This window comes from Dermacentor albipictus, chromosome 4, assembly GCF_038994185.2.
Source record: "Dermacentor albipictus isolate Rhodes 1998 colony chromosome 4, USDA_Dalb.pri_finalv2, whole genome shotgun sequence".
Taxonomy (NCBI): Eukaryota; Metazoa; Arthropoda; class Arachnida; order Ixodida; family Ixodidae; genus Dermacentor; species Dermacentor albipictus.
In genome coordinates this window covers 27,394,073-27,412,554 of record NC_091824.1, presented here as the reverse complement: position 1 = coordinate 27,412,554, position 18,482 = coordinate 27,394,073, and the positions used below count along the sequence as shown (strand labels likewise).

The 18,482-nt window shown below is 48.3% G+C and overlaps 1 protein-coding gene across 1 annotated transcript in view; it reads left to right on the top strand.

Annotated features, from left to right (window-relative positions):
• Positions 1 to 18,482, top strand: part of LOC135905277 (uncharacterized) — a 60,852-nt gene that overhangs the window by 19,435 nt on the left and 22,935 nt on the right. The window contains exon 4 of the mRNA XM_070538035.1: positions 9,066 to 9,164. Within this exon, the coding sequence (XP_070394136.1) occupies positions 9,066 to 9,164 (99 nt within the window). The remainder of the gene's footprint in view (positions 1 to 9,065; positions 9,165 to 18,482) is intronic.

Genomic DNA, 18,482 nt, shown 5'->3' with positions numbered 1-18,482 from the left:
AAACGACCGGCGACTCTGTAAGTGGAGTGCCGAGGGCTGGCAGCCCTCCATGCAGGATGTCATGATTCATGTCCCGCAAAGAAGGGTGGTCAATAATCTGAGCTGCGAAGCTGATTGGTGTGTTGTTTGAGTGGCGGTCGAAGTGGCAGCAACGTTGCTCGAGTACCCGCACCATGACAGTCGCTTCCTTGATGAATTAGTCTGCTGTTGTTGGCGGGTTTTCGACAAGACCGGGCAAACAGCGGTTCCTTCATCCCCTGCATAAGATGACGCACTTTCTTTGCCTCGGTCATATCCAGGTCAGCTCGGCTAAACAAACGGGCCGTGTCTTCCGCATACATGGCGACGGTTTCGTTGGGTTTCTGTTCCCTAGCCTCAACAAGTTGTTGCGCGTAATCGCGCCGGTCCGAGTTCGAGAATGTATCGAGGTGCTGACGCCGAAAATTTCCCCACATATGGAAGCTCATTTCCCTGTTCCCGTACCACGTACGAGCGCTATTTTCAAGCGCGAAATAAGCATGGGCGAGTTTTTGTTGGTCGTTCCAGAGTTTGACCAGAGCGACGCGATCATACTGGTCAAGCCACTCCTCAAAATCATCAAAAGCATCGCCGTGGAAGTTGTCGGGCACGCGAGGGTGTTCTAGTGTCACCTGGGAAAGGCCAGGCGCCCTCTGTGAAGGAGGGAGTAGGAGGGAGCAGTGCCGATGATGTAGCCATGTCGGTGAGAGTCGCAAAGGGAGGGAAATCCGAGCTGAGGCCGAGCACGCGCCGACTGGAAACACTGTACTGGAGTCGTTATGACAGGGAGAGCTTCGGGACTGGGTGTACGGCACCGAACAGGGGTGGCCCGCATGGGGTTGCAGGCTGAAGCACCTCCACCAGTGTCGCAACGTTAGAAACGGGGGTCGTAGAGCGCTATTCAGGAGGTACAGTGGCAGATCGCCTTTTTAATAGCGAGCGCAACTGCGACTTTTTCTTCTTCACTGCGCCTTGACAAAAATGCTCAGGCCTACGCTCGTTGACCTCTCCTTCATCGCAGTACTGGCGCGGCAATAATAACAAAGATGTGGAGTCGTGACCAAAAATTTACAAATGGTGCTGCGAAAAAAATCTTTTTTTTTCAAACTTAGGCGTGCTGTATGAAATCGAGTGGTACAGCCTGCGTACGCGTGATCGAACAACGCAATCTATTGAAGTGATCCCAGATTGCCAGAGATGTGCTAGAAGATAATTTAATTTTTGGCTGGTGCCGTAGCTTTCTGAGTTTTGCTCCCACGTGTACACGCCCTGTTGCATTGGTTAAATAAAGGAAGGACAGCGAGTCCCCGACGAAATGTTGGAAGTCTCCCGTTAGAAGTTTCAGGTGAAAGTGGGCGTGAATATTTGCCGCAGAGGGGACGGCATCCCCGAGACAGTAATTCTTAGAAAACTGTCAAACAAAAATAGAACAGCTGACACTTTTGGAGTGAGTCTGAAAGTCGAGTAGGAAGAGAAACGCGCATGAAAACTGCAAGATGACGAGCTAGATATTCGATAATGATCTGAAAGCTGCGCAAGGTAGTCGATTTCGGGATCCATGGCGTAAAGGCAGCGCAAATTTACAGCCAGTACTTCGCTTAGAGTACCGAAGTCTCTCGCGTAATAGAGGCGCCAGAAGCCCTGAGTGGTAGCCTAGAAAAAACTTTTGATGAAATACGGAGAGCGCTTGGCAGCGGCTAAGGCGTGTGTGCGCGTCATATGGGAGTACAACATATTTCTATTGTTGCACAACTGCCTCATTATTTCTCCGCTTTATGTTTTGAATATAAAAGACAGCAGTTGTGCTACAACAAATGTGCTAAAAAACTATACAAAGTAGGTTTCACAGTTTCATCAGCCGTACAAAAAGCAGTAAACATTCCCCAACTAATTAAATTACCAAGCATGGTGTCACGCACGCACAATTATCGAACATGAACAGGTCTCACTCGAAGACTGCGAGCCTCGCTGTCACGACGCTGACATGATGAAGTACGCCGGCAGCGGGCAGCGAACGCTTCGTGTCAGAAGACTGGCGCAAGGACAGCGCACGTGAAGCCACCAGCAATTTCGGCCCGCCCAGCCACTGAACCCGCCGCAGAGCAATTGGAGTGGGAACCCCGGGCTGCGCATATATGAGCTCAGCTGCGCAGACAGTCGTGTGCACCCATGAGCGGGCCTGGGGAGGAGACGTCCGGCTTTCCTCCACCAGCGCGTGCTTGAATAATCGACTTCCAACACTGGGCGCGCGTGACTACGGCGTACATCGACCCACCCTTGCAATCTTTTAAGCATGAAACGCTTTCAGCCACAGTTGTCGTTGACCTTCAGGTGATCCTGAGCCAAAAGCCAGAGCCATTATCCGGGCACTCATACGATGTCATCTAGGCAACTACTGAGAACCTTAAGAAATGCGGTCTCTGGCCTCCAACCCAGTGCACAGGACAGCATTATATAGGCTAGTTACTGCCCAAGCAAGTTACAAAAAAATATTGCTTCTGAGTTCGTCAGAATGTTTGTTCCCGATGTCACTAAGACTGTAACTTCTAGTACGTTGAAGTTTTATTTATCATTTCCAATAGCGACCTTCAAAAGGTCAGATACAGGGGACACTATACGCTTAGGTGTCATCGAAATCGCGAGATCAAATACCGGCCGCGCCGGCTGCATTTCGAGTGTGGCGAAATGCGAAAACGTCCGTCCGCCGTGCATTGGGGGGACATTAAAGGTACCCTAGTGGTCAAAATTATTGCGCAGTCCTCCACTACGGCGTGCCTCAATATGAAATCATGGTTTTGGCACGTAAAACCACAGAATTCATGCTTCTTTGCGCGCTCTCCCTGGCGTCTTTCACTACCGGTCGTGCGCCCTTCAGGCGGCTTTCTGGAGAGCGTCCATATGAACCAGTGCATGGTATGGTATGTATGGCGGGGTGTGCGGTTGCGAACGTGCACTACACCAATTTTAAGATTGTGGCTACTATCATCTCAAACCAATCTCCTTTGCCGGTTGCTATTTCGTGCTTACTCCAACAGATGGTTGTGGAAAAGCCAGCAATCTTTTGTAGCACCCACAGTATACGACACGCGGAGCGTTAACCTGTGAAAGTCACTTTATTTCAACATACAGCACTATTAAGTACAATGATGCTAAGGGGTGTAGGCGGAAAGCCACAGAAGCCTCGACAGAGGTTTACACCCCGTTTGAACCCACAGGCAGCAGGATACAGCAAGTGACAGCGTCCCGTTGCGGCCTATTCACAAATAATGTATCTGTGGAAAATAATTAGTGCGCATCCAGTATTTACAATAGAAAAATTAAGGTAAAACGTCACTCAAAAAGACAAAAGAGGAACACTCATTGAAAAAAGAAGCGCATAAAACTAGGCAACCACGTGATAAATTTTCTTTACACAAATTATAAATTGTTTAGTACACTTGATAACAGGCACTTCATCATTTCTTGATCTTAAGGGGCCTTTAAGAAGGGAATTTTCCCCTTTCTTTTCGTGCTTGTGTTATGTGTTTGCAAGTTTATATTAAATAGGTCATTATATTTAGCGCCTACATTGTAGAGGTTCAGCACAATGCATTTATATGTCATAAAGAATTCCCGAAACGAAGGTAATCAAAGCTAAGCTTTGTGTGGCAATTATAGGGGACGTTCACTTTTATTCGCGCTGCTTTCTTCTGCAATCTGCGAATTTTTTTCAATGTTCGCAATCGCAGTCGTGCCCGATGTCAGGTGGCGATAAGTTAAAGCAGGTATGAAGATGGACTTATAGACTAAGAGCTTAATATCTGACAGGAGAAGAAACAGCAGCTTCGATAAAGCTCCAGCTGTCCGTGACAATTTAGAACGGACCTTCTCAACATGTTCATTCCAATACATGTTTACATAGAATAGAACTCCAATACTCTTAACGACAGATACAACTTCAATGCTAGAAGAGCCAAGGGTAAGGTTTAAGTAAACGCAAATAGCGTTGACATAAAACACACAAAAAATATTTTTGTTTTCAGCGCGAATTATTGCAGCGTTTGTTCCCACAATATATATGACCGGTGATTTTGCTGAACTGATCTCACGGCGAAAGTAGATCATTAGCTTGATATATAAGTTTCCGCAGGTGAGAATGAGAAAAATAGACTATTGTCGTCGGCATATACGATCGATATATAGTGGGCATGTAGTCGCACTTGTTGTTTGCGGTAACGTGGATAGCTACCTAAAATATTCTGAAAATTTCCTCGAATGCCATAATAACAAAGATTCATAAGTTTGCTACGGTTTATACAATCGAAGCTTTGCAGTAATCAGTAAGCCCTCCAAGCACGTAAAGGCCGCTTTCAAAGGAGTCTAGAATAATTTATTTCTGCCATAAACGTGCACTTTCTGGAGAACGTTTCTTTTTTCTTTCTTTTCTTTTTTTTCTTTTCTTTTTTTTTTCTTTTCCTCATAACGGGCGCACATTGGAATGTTGGCATCAAACTTACGTTTTGTCAAACAAAAAAGGTCATTGGCGTATGTATTAATTTGTCTATACCTTTACAGAACACAGGGAGAATCGATGTTGGTATGTAGTTTAATATGTTCTTTCTACCCCCACCTTTGTATATAAGAGGCACTTTGGCAACTTGTAGACGTTGAGGAAAATTTCTGGATAAGAATATTAGGATGACAACACGATTTAACAGGGAGCAATGATGTCCGTAACGTGCATGACTGGCTTCATGTAAGTCATCAGTGTCGCAACATTTACTAGGCTTTTATGAGAGAAAAGCGAAGCTAATTTTTGCCGTAGTTGTGGGAGATTCGCAGATTTAGGGTTCCACGCCGGCAGAAAGTTCATATAATGATCATCATGGATAGTTCTTCGCATGGAAACAACGACATCGAGAAAAGCGTTTGCCAGTTCTACACGGTTAAAGTTTTGCCATTTACTGTTACTTTTCTGGGCTGTCATTCGAATCGGGACAGTAGTTTAGAAGACTGCTTAGATTCCTCCATATGATCTCTGGTGCATGCGCAGTGTTATTGCCGAATATATTTGCAATGTAATGCTCCTTGTAACGGCGCACAAGATGGTTTGTATTGTTTCAACGCTTTTTGAAAGCCGCGAGGTCCTGCGCATTTCTAATCTTAATAAACCATTCAAATAAGACATTTTTGTGACGAGTAGCTTCTAAACAGTCATTCGTAACCCCCAGATTCCTTGCCTTGCGTGGACGTTTCTTGTTTTTGTACGAAAAACATTCGTCGTACATTGTTTTACACTTGTCAATAAAATGATGAAAGCATATCCGCGTCATTGCTACGGAGAACGCATTCCTAATTTTGTTTTAACAACGCCCTCGCGAAACGTTCCAGTGTGATCTTGCCTACGTCCCTAATTGTCAACAGATTACCTTTAGAACTCCTAAAATTAAACTTTTCTTTTATTCCAACCCTTACGTATATAGGTAGGTGGCCGTTTATATACGTCCGTAATGCACCACAGTAAAATGCGCATTTGTTTTGTTAGTAATAAATACGTCGATTAGCGTTGATTTAATAAGCTGTGCGTGGGTTGGTACTTTGACCGCGTTTTTTCTTCACCATGTGTTTCGATTGCCTCGCGTAAGTTGACGCAGTCAGGTGAGGGACTCAATAAATTTCTGTTTCTATCACCTCCCCCCATCCCAGTATTATTTGCTAATTGTTTTCAGTAACCCACCCAAAAATACATATCTAAGAAAAAAATAAAAGTAGATGCGTTCCCGGTAAGTGGCCGATACACAGTATGGAAAATGTACCAATCGCTTTTTATGGTCAATATTTCATAATCGTCGGTTGTCTCAGAAAAGACATTGATTTTCTCGCTACACAAAGCATCACTAAGCATTATGATGATACCGCCGCTTCTTTTATTGGATTGGTTTACAGAATGGAAATGTAGCCTGAAAGCTCTAGCACTTCGCCTTCTCAATACCATGTTTCAGTTAACGTAATAGCATGGAAAATAAAATCAAAGCTATTCGAGAGTGCAGTGAATTCGTCTTGCTTATTACTTCCTTATTGGTAGTTAATATTAAAAACAGGAAATACACTTTTTTTATGTGACAAAGATAAATTGAGCTCGCGAATTCTTCGGGGTCTTCTATTCATCTTCAAGCTATAAGGGAGAAACTATCGAGCATGAAATCGTTTAGTCTATATCTTCAATTTCGTTTACATTACTGATATGAACTACAGCAGAGGTCTCAGTGTTTCGGGCAAATATCCTCCCACCCTTAGCGGCACATACCTAGTGCATCCACGGCGCAGCTCGCTAAAGCTGTGGCGTGAAAGCAGCGCAGGATTAAGGAGGGTAGGGCTAAGGGGGCTCCAGCACAGGGCCTCCCCTGGGACAGTAGGAGAAGGGGGCCCATTTATTCTAACCTGCTTACTATATGGAACCATGGGCAATGGAACTTCGAGTGACATGTATGACGCGAGAAAACCAGAACGAGCAGACGGGACCCCCGCCTAATGTAACAGCATGCGTTTAGCCTGATCATTTGGGGAGAGCTTGTCGAGCTGCGTAGCAACATGGGGGGCCGGGGGGCCGTGGGCCCCGGGTGCAAGGGGCCAGTGGGGGGGGGGGGGGGGGTGTCATATACGCCTGAAGACACTCCACTTTCCACCGGCTTGGCTGGGCGCAAATTGCAAAGAATGCTCCGGTATCCAGTAGCCCGAGCTCATGCACCCGATGCATTGCGCCGCAGAATTGTCGGCTGCAGCTCTATTAACACCCTACGGAATAAATGCACGAATGTGCGGGCTGAAAAATTTAATTCGTGAAATGGTCGCTAAACTACTCGCCTTAACGGAACGTTTCATGTGGGGTGCGCTCATGCTGTGCGTTCATGCTGGGAGCAGGAGTCCCTAAACATACAGTGAGGCGTTGTTCTTGTCGCCATTTTGTGTCCCGTGACCAATCTTGCGTTAGTCACTTCAGCATGGAATGCCAGCTAGCCCGGTCTCACACCCTGCTTGAGTTCATTTCTAGTTTGTCGGGCTTTGTTGATTGTGTTATTTTCATCCGTCTGCCCTCGTAACCTTGATCGCGATCACTGTTTGCCGTGCCCGTGTCTTGGGATACTGCAATCGCAACGAACAGCTGCCCGCGGACGTCCTAGCAGTCTCCGATTTGAGCTTGTCCTTGTCGCCATATTGTGTCACGTGACCAATTTTGCGTTAGTCACTTCAGCATGGAATGCTAGCTAGCCCGGTCTCACAGCCTGCTTCAGTACATATCTAGTTCGTCGGGCTTTGTTGACTGCGTTAATCTTCATCCGTCTGTCCTCGTAACCTTGGTCGCAATCACTGTTTGCCGTACCCGCTCTTGGGATACTGCAATCGCAGCGAGAAGCTGCCCGCGGACGTTCTAGCAGTCTTCGACTTGAGCTTGTCCTTGTCGCCATTTTGTGTCCGGAGTCCAATCTTGCGTTAGTCACTTCAGCATGGAATGCCAGCTAGCCCGGTCTCACACCTTGCTTCAATTCATTTCTAGTTCGTCGGGCTTTGTTGATAGCGTTAATCTTCATCCGTCTGTCCTCGTAACCTTGGTCGCAATCACTGTTTGCCGTGCCCGCATCTTGAGATACTGCAATCGCAACGAGCAGCTACCCGCACACGTCCTAGCAGTCTTCGGTTTGCACTTGTCCTTGTCGCCTTTTTCTGTCCCTTGTCCACTCTTGCGCTAGTTGCCCCGACAGCAAGCCGGTGGATTTAACTGTTTCTCTCGTAATTGCTTCAAACCTCATTGTACTTGTGTCAGCAATGTGATGTAGTATATTAGAACAAAGCACATTATGTAACTGAAGTCTGGATGCTTATGGATGCCCAACTTCGTTAACGTTGTTAATAACCGATCGCGCTGCATAATACTCCCAGCCGCAATCAGATATGAATAAAATAGTATTAACGCGATAGCGTTAAGGAGCTCGTGTCGCAGAAAAGCCGGTGTCGTCGGCGTGGGTGTCGGCGTCGGTGTTTGTGGCGTTGACCGTGAGCGATAAATCACGGCAGGCGCTTCATAAATAAAAAGCAACTTCCAAGATTGGCCCGGTGGGAATCGAACCAGGGTCTCCGGAGTGTGAGACGGAGACGCTACCACTCAGCCACGAGTTCGATGCTTCCAAGCGGTGCAAACGCGCCTCTAGTGAATGCGGTGTTGCCTTCGAAACGAGCCGTGGAAAGTTATACTGCGGTGTATATCGGTAATTATGAACATGTAACGTACAGAAGTCACAATTACACGAGTTGCGAAGTGCGTTTCCGCTGCATTTCTTCTGCGCTTTCCGCACACGCAGAGCCATCTTGCGGCAAACACAGAAGACCCCCCTCCTCTCAATGTACGGCGCTGCCCCGACAGGAGGCGCGTCGCGGGACTCCCTCTCCCCTGACGGCGCTTCGCCGTGCTCCCGGTTTAGATAACTATCTATCTCTCTGCCCGTGCCGATCACGACGTTTGGCTGGCGCAGATCGTTTCCCCTCCGAGACACCGAGTTCTTTGGTTCGTTCCGTTCGCTCAGGCGCACGTTTCGTTGCCACGCCGAACGCTGCGTTGCTCGACGCTCACCGCGTGATGGGTGGGCGCTAAGTCCGATGCGGGGCGCATCGTAAGTGATCGCTGTGCCGTAGCGCATTGTCGACCCCTTGGCGGGTCGACGGGAACGCTGTCGCGTCCCACTCTTGAAGGCGAAGCTTAAGCGTCCTCCAATTTTTTTCTGCTGCTCTGAAGACAATCCACCTAATTCACTGAGTATTGCCTTAGCTTTTATAAGCATTAGATGTATATACGTGTGACACGTGTTTGGTGAAGCAGACATAAAAACATTGCGAAGTGCTGTGGTGGGCGCCTGAGTATTACATTGTCATTAAATCCGAAAATTTTTGGGTACGAGCGTCTGGTCGGTTGACTCACGAAAAAAGGCAGTGAAGGTCACCGGTTGATGTCCTAAACTTGAAATGGACAAAACACAACTCATCAGGTTATACTCTTGCCTACATTCCTTCCACAGTCCCTGAACACTGTCCAAAGCGGTGTCCTCCTCACCAAGAATGCGACGTGGACTCGCTGGTGGACGGATTGGGATGCTTCACAGCCAACTGCAGATGCTGTAAGTGTTATTCTCAGATTACGCCCCCCCCCCCTGAATTTAGCTATTTCAAAGATGTATGGTAATTTAGCAATAATAAACGTCCTTGGAAACACAGCACTCGGTTTTTTTTAAATGCGCAGAGAGTCCACTGGTGTTCTCTAACTATGCATAAGCATTGTGCCACTTGTTCATTTCCACGCAGCCTCGTGACATTATCAGTCTTATCAAACTTGATGTGACCAGTGTAAACAATCATCAACCCTTATGGGTCTTTATCAACCCTATGTGTCAAGATCCCACTCTTATCAACTCTCATCGACTGTAATCAACCTTATTGCACTCGAACCGACCGTTATCTACCTTTACGGCCGTTATCTTCCTTAACGCAATTCATCCAAACATTATCAACATTTATCTGTCCTTATCAACCCAATCAGACATCATCCGGCCCTTATGAACTATTATCGTTCCTTATCAACCTTTTTGGGCTCAATCGATCTCTTATCAGCTGTTATCACTCGTCATCAACCTTATCAGAAATAATTCGATCAATGTAAGCACCTTATCCATCCGTCCCGAATATTTATCAACTTATCATCTACTTATCATTCACTACTCATTGACTGTTTATCTGTGAGTGTTGCGCGACGCGAAGCGCATGGGCCTTCAGAGATCTGTGGTATGTCGGTCGCTGAAGGAACGCCCCAATAGAAGGTGCATCCCGCGACCACCGAAACGCACCAGGGATGTGGCGTGTTTAGCATTCGGCTGCGCTGACCCTGGCGTCATACAATATGCGGACGTGCTCGGCAAAGTGAGCTGCACTGACCATAGGATGGTAAGATCACGAATTAGCTTAGACTTGAGGTAGGAACGGAAGAAGCTGGTACATAAGATGCCGATCAATGAGTTACAGTTACCGGTAAGAGGGAAAATAGAGGAATTCCGGATCAAGCTACAGAACCGGTATTCGGCTTTAACTCAAGAAGAGCACTTTAGTGTTCAAGCAATGAACGACAATCTTATGGACATGATTAGGGAGTGTGCAATGGAAGTCGGTGGTAACTTCGTTAAACAGGATACCGGCAAGCTATCACAGGAGACGAAAGATCAGATTAAGAAACGCCAATGTATGAAAGCCTCTAACCCTACAGCTAGAATGGAACTGGCAGATAGCTGACATAAGGAAGTGTAATATGGAAAGAATTGAGCGTGCTCTCAGGAACGGAGGAAGCCTAAAAAAAGCTGTGAAGAAGAAACTAGGAATAGGCAAGAATCAGGTGTATGCGTTAAGAGATTTATACAATACCAATGACACCCACGAAGATAACGGAAGAGGGAATAGTCTAGAGGAATTTGTCATCCCACAAGTAACGCCGGAAGAAGTAAAGAAAGCCTTGGGAGCTATGCAAAGGGGGAAGGCAGCTGGAGACGATCAGGTAACAGCAGATTTGTTGAAGGATGGTGGGCAGATTATTTTACGAGAACTGCCCACCCTGTATACGCAATGCCTCATAACTCGAGCGTACCGGAATCTTGGAAGAACGCCAAGATCATTTTAATCCATAAGAAAGCAGACGACAAAAACTTGAAAAATTATAGATCGGTCAGCTTACTCTCCTTTGTCTACAAAGCATTTACTAAGGTAATCTCAAATAAAATCACGAACACCTTAGACATTTGTCAACCAAAGGACCAGGCAGGATTTCGTAATGGCTACTGAACAATAGACCATATTCACACTATCAATCAGGTGATAGCGAAATGTGCGGAATATAACCCTTATGTATACATATATATATATATATATATATATATATATATATATATATATATATATATATATATATATATATATATATATATATATATATATATATATATATATATATATAGCTTTCATAGATTGCGAGAAAGCGTTTGATTCAGTGGAAACCTCAGCAGTCATGCAGGCATTACGGAATCAGGTTATCGACGAGTCGTATGTAAAAATACTGAGGGACATCTATCGCGGCTCCACAGCCACCGTAGTCCTCCATAACGAAAGCAACAAAATCCCGATAAATAAGGGCGTCAGGCAGAGAGATACGATCTTTCCCATGCTATTCACCGCGTGGTTACAGGAGGTATTCAGAGACCTGGATTGGGAAGAATTGGGGATAACAGTTAATGAAGAATACCTTAGTAACTTGTGATTCGCTGATGGTATTGCCTTGCTTAGTAACTCGGGTGACCAATTGCAATGCGTGCTCACTGACCAGGACAGGCAAAGCAGAAGGGTGGGTCTAAAAATTCATCTGCAGAAAACTAAAGTAATGCTTATTAGTCTCGGAAGAGAACAGCAGTTTACGACAGGTAGTGAGGCACTGTGAGTGTTTAGGGAATACATATACTTATGGCAGGTTGTGACCGCGGATCCGGATCATGAGACCGAAATAAGCGGAAGAATAAGAATGAGCTGGGGTGCGTTTGGCAGGCATTCTCAGATCATGAACAGCAGGTTGCCATTATCCCTCAAGAGAAAAGTGTATAACAGCTGTGTCTTACCAGTACTCTCCTTCGGGGCAGAAACCTGGAGGCTTAAGAAAACGGTTCTACTTAAATTGATGACGACGCAACTGCTATGGAAAAAGAATGATGGGTGTAACGTTGATGCGGGATAAGAAGAGAACACATTGGGTGAGGGAACAAACGCGAATTAATGACATCTTAGTTGAAATCAAGAAAAATAAATGGGCATGGGCAGGGCATGTAATGAGGAGGGAAGATAACCGATGGTCATTAAGGGCTACGGACTGGATTCCAAGAGAATGGAAGCGTAGCAGGGGGCGGCAGAAAGTTAAGTGGACGGATGGGATTAAGAAGTTTTCAGGGACATGGCCACAATTAGTACATGACCGGGGTAGTTGGAGAAGTATGGGAGAGGCCTTTGCCCTGCTGTGTGCGTAGCCAGGCTGATTATTATTATTATTATTATTATTATTATTATTATTATTATTATTATTATTATTATTATTATTATTATTATTATTATTATTGACACGTATACTTATCTTTATCGGGCAACCACGTTTCCCAGCCTAACAAATGTATTCGCACAGCGTGGAACGCGCCTGTATGTATCCAAAGTTTCTTGGACGTTATCGATGCTTCTATCCGCTGTATGTTGTCGCCGAACGTTATGTTATCTGATTTCATCACCTGACGCGAATGGTGTAGAACTTTGTGGAAGGCACAGGGGTCCGAACGATTAGCCTGGAACATTCGACGACTGCTCTATAAAGGCCGACGCGCTTGACCCGCTGATCAGATTTTCGACGATCGCCGACTGTGTTCGCCGCTCTCGTTGTGCTTTAAGTGTAGCCTGTTTTGTGGGCGCAGGTTCGCCCTATAAACGCTAGTTTTGCTTTTCACAGTACTGCTACTGTGTTCTTTGACGTCACGACCACGTGACATCTGGTGGAGGTGCTTGTGCGTTCATGTACCGAACGACCCCGCGAAGTCGCGATCCAAGCCCGAAGCCCGAGGACAAAACCGACATCGCCCAAGGCCAGCGTGCTAGCCGCAGACTGCAAAGACTGCCCCCAGAGTACGGACTTCTGCCTGAAACGACAAAGAAGATAGAGGTCAAGACAACCCAAATGGCTGCCCCAGTGTCCCCCGTTATCCTACAGCAACCTCGGGACCCACCAACATTCCATGGAGCAGCAACTGAAGACCCGGAATCCTGGCTGGAGACGTACGAGCGAATCGCGACTTTCAACAACTGGGACTCCGACGACAAGTTGCGGCATGTATACTTCGCCCTAGAAGACGCCGCCAGAACGTGGTTCGAGAACAGGGAGTCGACATTGACAACATGGGACCTGTTCCGTACCGGCTTCATGCGCACTTTTACAAGCGTCGTGCGCAAGGAAAGGGCCGAAGCTATGCTGGACGCCCGAGTACAGCTACCTAACGAGAACGTAGCCATCTTTACGGAAGAAATCAGCTGTCTCTTCGCCACGCCGAACCGTATATGCCCGAGGAGAAGAAATTCCCGCTAACTTATGCGTCGTGTGAAGGAAGAACTTTTCGGCGCAATGATACGAAACCCACCGACGACCGTAGAAGAATTCCTTCGCGAGGCCACCAGCATCGAGAAGACACTCGAAATGCGGAACCGGCAATTCAACCGCCGCACGAGCTCTACAAACTACGCAGGAATTCAGTCACTGGCCACCGACGACCTGCGCGAGACTATCCGAGTGGTCGTGCGGGAGGAGCTACACAAGCTGTTCCCGTCATCACAGCCTCAAGTGACTTCGATTGCAGACGCCGTGCGTGAGGAGCTCAGACAACTTGGAGTAGCCCCTGAATCGCCGCAACCTCAGCCGCAAGCGATGACATACGCCGCTGTAGCCCGCCGTCACGTTCCCCCTCCGCGCCCACGGCTGGGCCCAGTGACGACACAGTTCCGTCGTCCACCACCACCCCCACCACCAGCACGCCAACCCGTCAAGCCACGCGGCATTCCAAGGAAGACTGACGTTTGGCGCGCCCCCGACCACCGCCCGCTCTGCTTCCACTGCGGAGAAGCCGGCCATGTGTACCGCCGATGCCCGTACCGGGAGATGGGACTGCGAGGTTTCGCCGTTAACGCGCCGCGGCCACAGACTGGCGAACGACCTCGCGATATCGCCGACTACCTCGCCGCCACTCAGTGGAGCCCTCGACGACCTTCCCGTTCGCCGTCACCAGGCCGCTACCTGTCGCCGCAGCGCCGACCATACACTGGCCCAGCCCGGGGCCGGTCCGTCAGCCCATATCCGGAAAACTAAAAGCAGCAACCGATGGAGGTGCGGTTGCTGTTCGTCGAACTGACGAAGATCCTCCGCCGCCGACGAAGACACCGAATAGACTACTTCGACGACACAACGACACGCCGCCGTTCCGACGAAATGTGGAAACAAAGAGTATGACGACGAAAGGCAACTTGACGACGCAACGTTCTAGCTTCAGTTCAACACGACGCAGCCGTGATCCGACGCCAAGACCTAATTGCAATGCCAGACAAAGAACCACCGACTTCAATGTCCTTCTCGACGGCCACGCAGTCACCGCTTTAGTGGACACAGGAGCCGATTACTCCGTCATGAGTAGACCGATCGCCGCTCAGTTGAAGAAAGTTAAGACTACGTGGGAAGGCCCTCAAATTCGGACCGCTGGAGGACACCTCATAACGCCGACTGGAATGTGCAGGGCAAGAATTACCATTCACGACCGGACTTACCCTGTCACCTTCGTTATCCTTCAACGGTGTTCACGAGACGTCATTCTCGGCATGGACTTCCTCAACCAACACGGCGCAGTCATCGACCTGAAGCCGAAGTCAATAACTCTGTCGGAAGACCATGCGATACCGTCGGAGAGCCCTCGTAGTCACCACGCCTTGAGTGTGCTCGAAGATCAAGTGAGCATCCCGCCTCGCTCCAGCATTGTTATTTCGGTCGCCACCGAAACACCCGCTGACGTAGAAGGCGTCATCGAAGGCGACCAACGTGTACTGCTAGACCGTGAAATTTGCGTCGCAAGAGGGATCGCTCGACTGCACGGAGGAAACACGAAAGTGTTGCTAACAAACTTCAGCCAGGAAGGAGTTCAAGCACATCAACAAGGGCACGACGATCGCATACATCGAGGAAATTCAGGAAACCAGCAATGCGTTTGTCCTCTCGGATTCTGTTGCATCTACCCCGACGACCATGGTTCCCGAACCAGACCACGACATTAATCCAAGTCTCCCCGTGATTAAGCAAGAGCAACTCAGAAGTCTGCTCCGAAGATACAAAGGCTGCTTTTCGACGTCATCGAGGATTCGACAAACACCAGTCGCCAGGCATCGCATAATCACCGAGGAGTACGCTCGACCACTCCGCCAGAGCCCTTACCGAGTTTCGCCGCGATAACGCGAAGCTATAAGAAAACAGGTCGACGAAATGCTGCGCGACGACATCATCCAGCCGTCGAAAAGCCCGTGGGCATCCCCTGTTGTCCTGGTGAAGAAAAAGGACGGAACCCTACGTTTCTGCGTCGATTATCGTCGTCTAAACAAGATCACGAAGAAGGACGTATACCCCCTCCCACGGATAGACTACGCATTGGATCGGCTCTGCGACGCGAAATACTTCTCGTCAATGGACCTCAAGTCTGGCTATTGGTAAATAGAAGTCGACGAAAGAGATCGCGAAAAGACGGCCTTCATCACCCCAGACGGCCTCTACGAGTTCAAGGTTATGCCATTCGGACTGTGCTCAGCGCCTGCAACGTTCCAGCGCGTGATGGACACGGTTTTAGCAGGATTGAAGTGGCAGACCTGTCTCGCTTACTTGGATGACGTCGTCGTATTCGCCGGAAATTTCGACGATCACCTGAGGCGGCTTGCGACAATACTAGAGGCCATCAAGTCATCAGGGCTCACTCTGAAGCCGGAAAAGTGCCGCTTTGCTTACGATGAGCTTCTGTTCCTAGGCCACGTTATCAGCAAATCTGGTGTCCGCCCAGACCCGCAAAAGACAGCTGCCATCGCACAGTTCCCGCAACCCATCGACAAGAAGGCAGTGCGTAGATTCCTTGGCATGTGTGCCTACTACAGGCGCTTTGTCAAGGACTTTTCACGCATCGCTGAGCCGTTGACACGACTAACTAAATGTGGTAGAGTTCAAGTGGGAAACGCCGCAGGCCGACGCATTTGAAGAACTCAAACGACGCATGCAGTCGCCGTCGGTACTCGCACATTTCGACGAAGACGCCGATACCGAAATCCACACTGACGCCAGTAGCCTAGGCCTCGGTGCCGTCCTAGTCCAGAGGAAAAACGGAGTCGAACTGGTGATAGCTTACGCTAGCCGGTCGCTGTCAAAAGCGGAAGGCAACTATTCGACGACCGAAAAGGAATGCCTCGCCATCGTTTGGGCTACAGCTAAATTTCGCCCTTATCTTTATGGCAGGCCATTCAAAGTCGTCAGCGAACATCACGCGTTGTGTTGGCTAGCGAATGTAAAGGATCCTTCAGGACGACTGGCGCGGTGGAGCCTCAGACTACAAGAATACGACATCACTGTAATCTACAAGTCCGGACGAAAACACTCTGATGCCGATTGCCTATCCCGCGCCCCCATTGACCCGCCGCCGCACGATGACGAGAATGACGACGCATTCCTTGGTATGACAAGCGCGGAAGACTTCGCTGAACAGCAACGGGCAGACTCGGAGCTAAAAGGCCTCGTCTAATATTTGGGAGGGCACACCGACGTTGTCCCCAGGGCATTTAGGCGCGGATTATCTTCCTTCACGCTTGAAAACAATCTACTCGTGAAGAAGAACTTCTCACCAGGCCGCGCCAACTACCTCATTGTTGTCCCGTCAGGACTTGGTCCAGAAGTATTGCACGCCCTACATGACGATCCGACCGCTGGACACCTCGGATTTTCCCGGACACTATCGAGGATACAAGAAAAGTATTATTGGCCGCGCCTGACCACCAACGTCGCCCGTTATGTCAAAACATGCCGAGACTGTCAGCGACGCAAGACACCGCCGAGAAGGCCAGTCGGATTATTACAGCCAATCGAGCCTCCTTGCCGACCATTCCAGCAGATCGGGATGGACTTGCTGGGACCCTTTCCGACGTCAACAACCAGAAATAAGTGGATCGTCGTAGCGACGGACTACCTCACCTGCTTCGCTGAAACTAAAGCTCTACCGAAAGGTAGCGCAGCCGAAGTGGCGAAATTTTTCGTAGAGAACATCCTGCTGCGACATGGTGCTCCAGAAGTCCTCATCACCGACAGAGGAATGGCTTTTACAGCAGAGCTCATGCAAGCCATTCTGCAATACAGCCAGACACGTCACAGCAGGACAACTGCCTACCATCCGCTGACGAATGGTGTTACGGGGGCGGGGCGCCTGAATAAAACCCTCGCCGACATGCTAGCAATGTACGTCGACGTCGAGCACAAGACCTGGGATGCGGTCCTGCCATACGTAACATTCGCTTACAACACGGCGGTGCAAGAAACAACACAGATCACGCCATTCAAGCTAGTGTACGGCAGGAACCCGACGACGACGCTCGACGCCATGCTGCCGCACGTCTCTGACGAGGAGAATCTTGACGTCGCTGCCTATCTCCAGCGCGCCGAAGAAGACCGACAGCTCGCCCGCCTGCGGATCAAAAACCAGCAGAGGACCGACAGCCGACACTACAACCTCCGACGACGCTTCGTCGAGTACCAGCCCGGCTACCGTGTTTGGGTATGGACCCCTATACGCCGACGAGGACTGAGCGAGAAGCTTTTGCGTCGCTATTTCGGACCGTACAAGATTATCCGACGTATTGGCGCGCTCGACTATGAGGTCGTGCCAGACGGCATTTCGCTATCACAGCGGCGCCGCTCACGACCTGAAATAGTCCACGTTGTGCGACTCAAGCCGTACTACCAGCGTTAATGAACTTTGGGGCTTCGCGTAACTGACCTTTGGACTTCGTTTCTTTTCGTTGTTTTGTTACTTATGTTTAATAAGTGCCCTTTTGTGTTTCGCTCTCTTATATTTGTAGCATCGGGACGATGCTTTCTAAGAGGGGGGTATTGACACGTATACTTATCTTTATCGGGCAACCACGTTTCGCAGCCTAACAAATGTAATCGCACAGCGTGGGACACGCCTGTATGTATCCGAAGTTTCTGGAACGTTATCGATGCTTCTATCCGCTGTCTGTTGTCGCCGAACGTTATGTTATCTGATTTCATCACCTGACGCGAATGGTGTAGAACTTTGTGGAAGGCACGCGCGTCCGAACGATTAGTCTGGAACGTTCGACGACTGCTCTATAAAAGCCGACGCGCTTGACCCGCTGAACAGATTTTCGACGATCGCCGACTGTGTTCGCCGCTCTCGTTGTGCTTTAAGTGTAGCCTGTTTTGTGGGCACAGGTTCGCCCAATAAAAGCTAGTTTTGCTTTTCACAGTACTGCTACTGTGTTCTTTGACGTCACGACCACGTGATATTACTATTATTATTATTATTATTATTATTAGTAGTAGTAGTAGTAGTAGTAGTAGTAGTATTTGCGATGAATTCAAAGAGGCATACGATGCATCTCGATTGTTAAGAAATAAAAACGTTTTAAGGTACTCTATTCCACTACTAAGTATGGTGAAGCGAGAAGAAGTGTATACATCCCAAAAATATTTAACGATTTGGCCGATTAATTCTTTTTGGCAACTTCGAAAAAACAGTTGAAGAAACTATTGATGAAATGTTGAAATTTAGTCCTGATCTTTACTTAAGTGG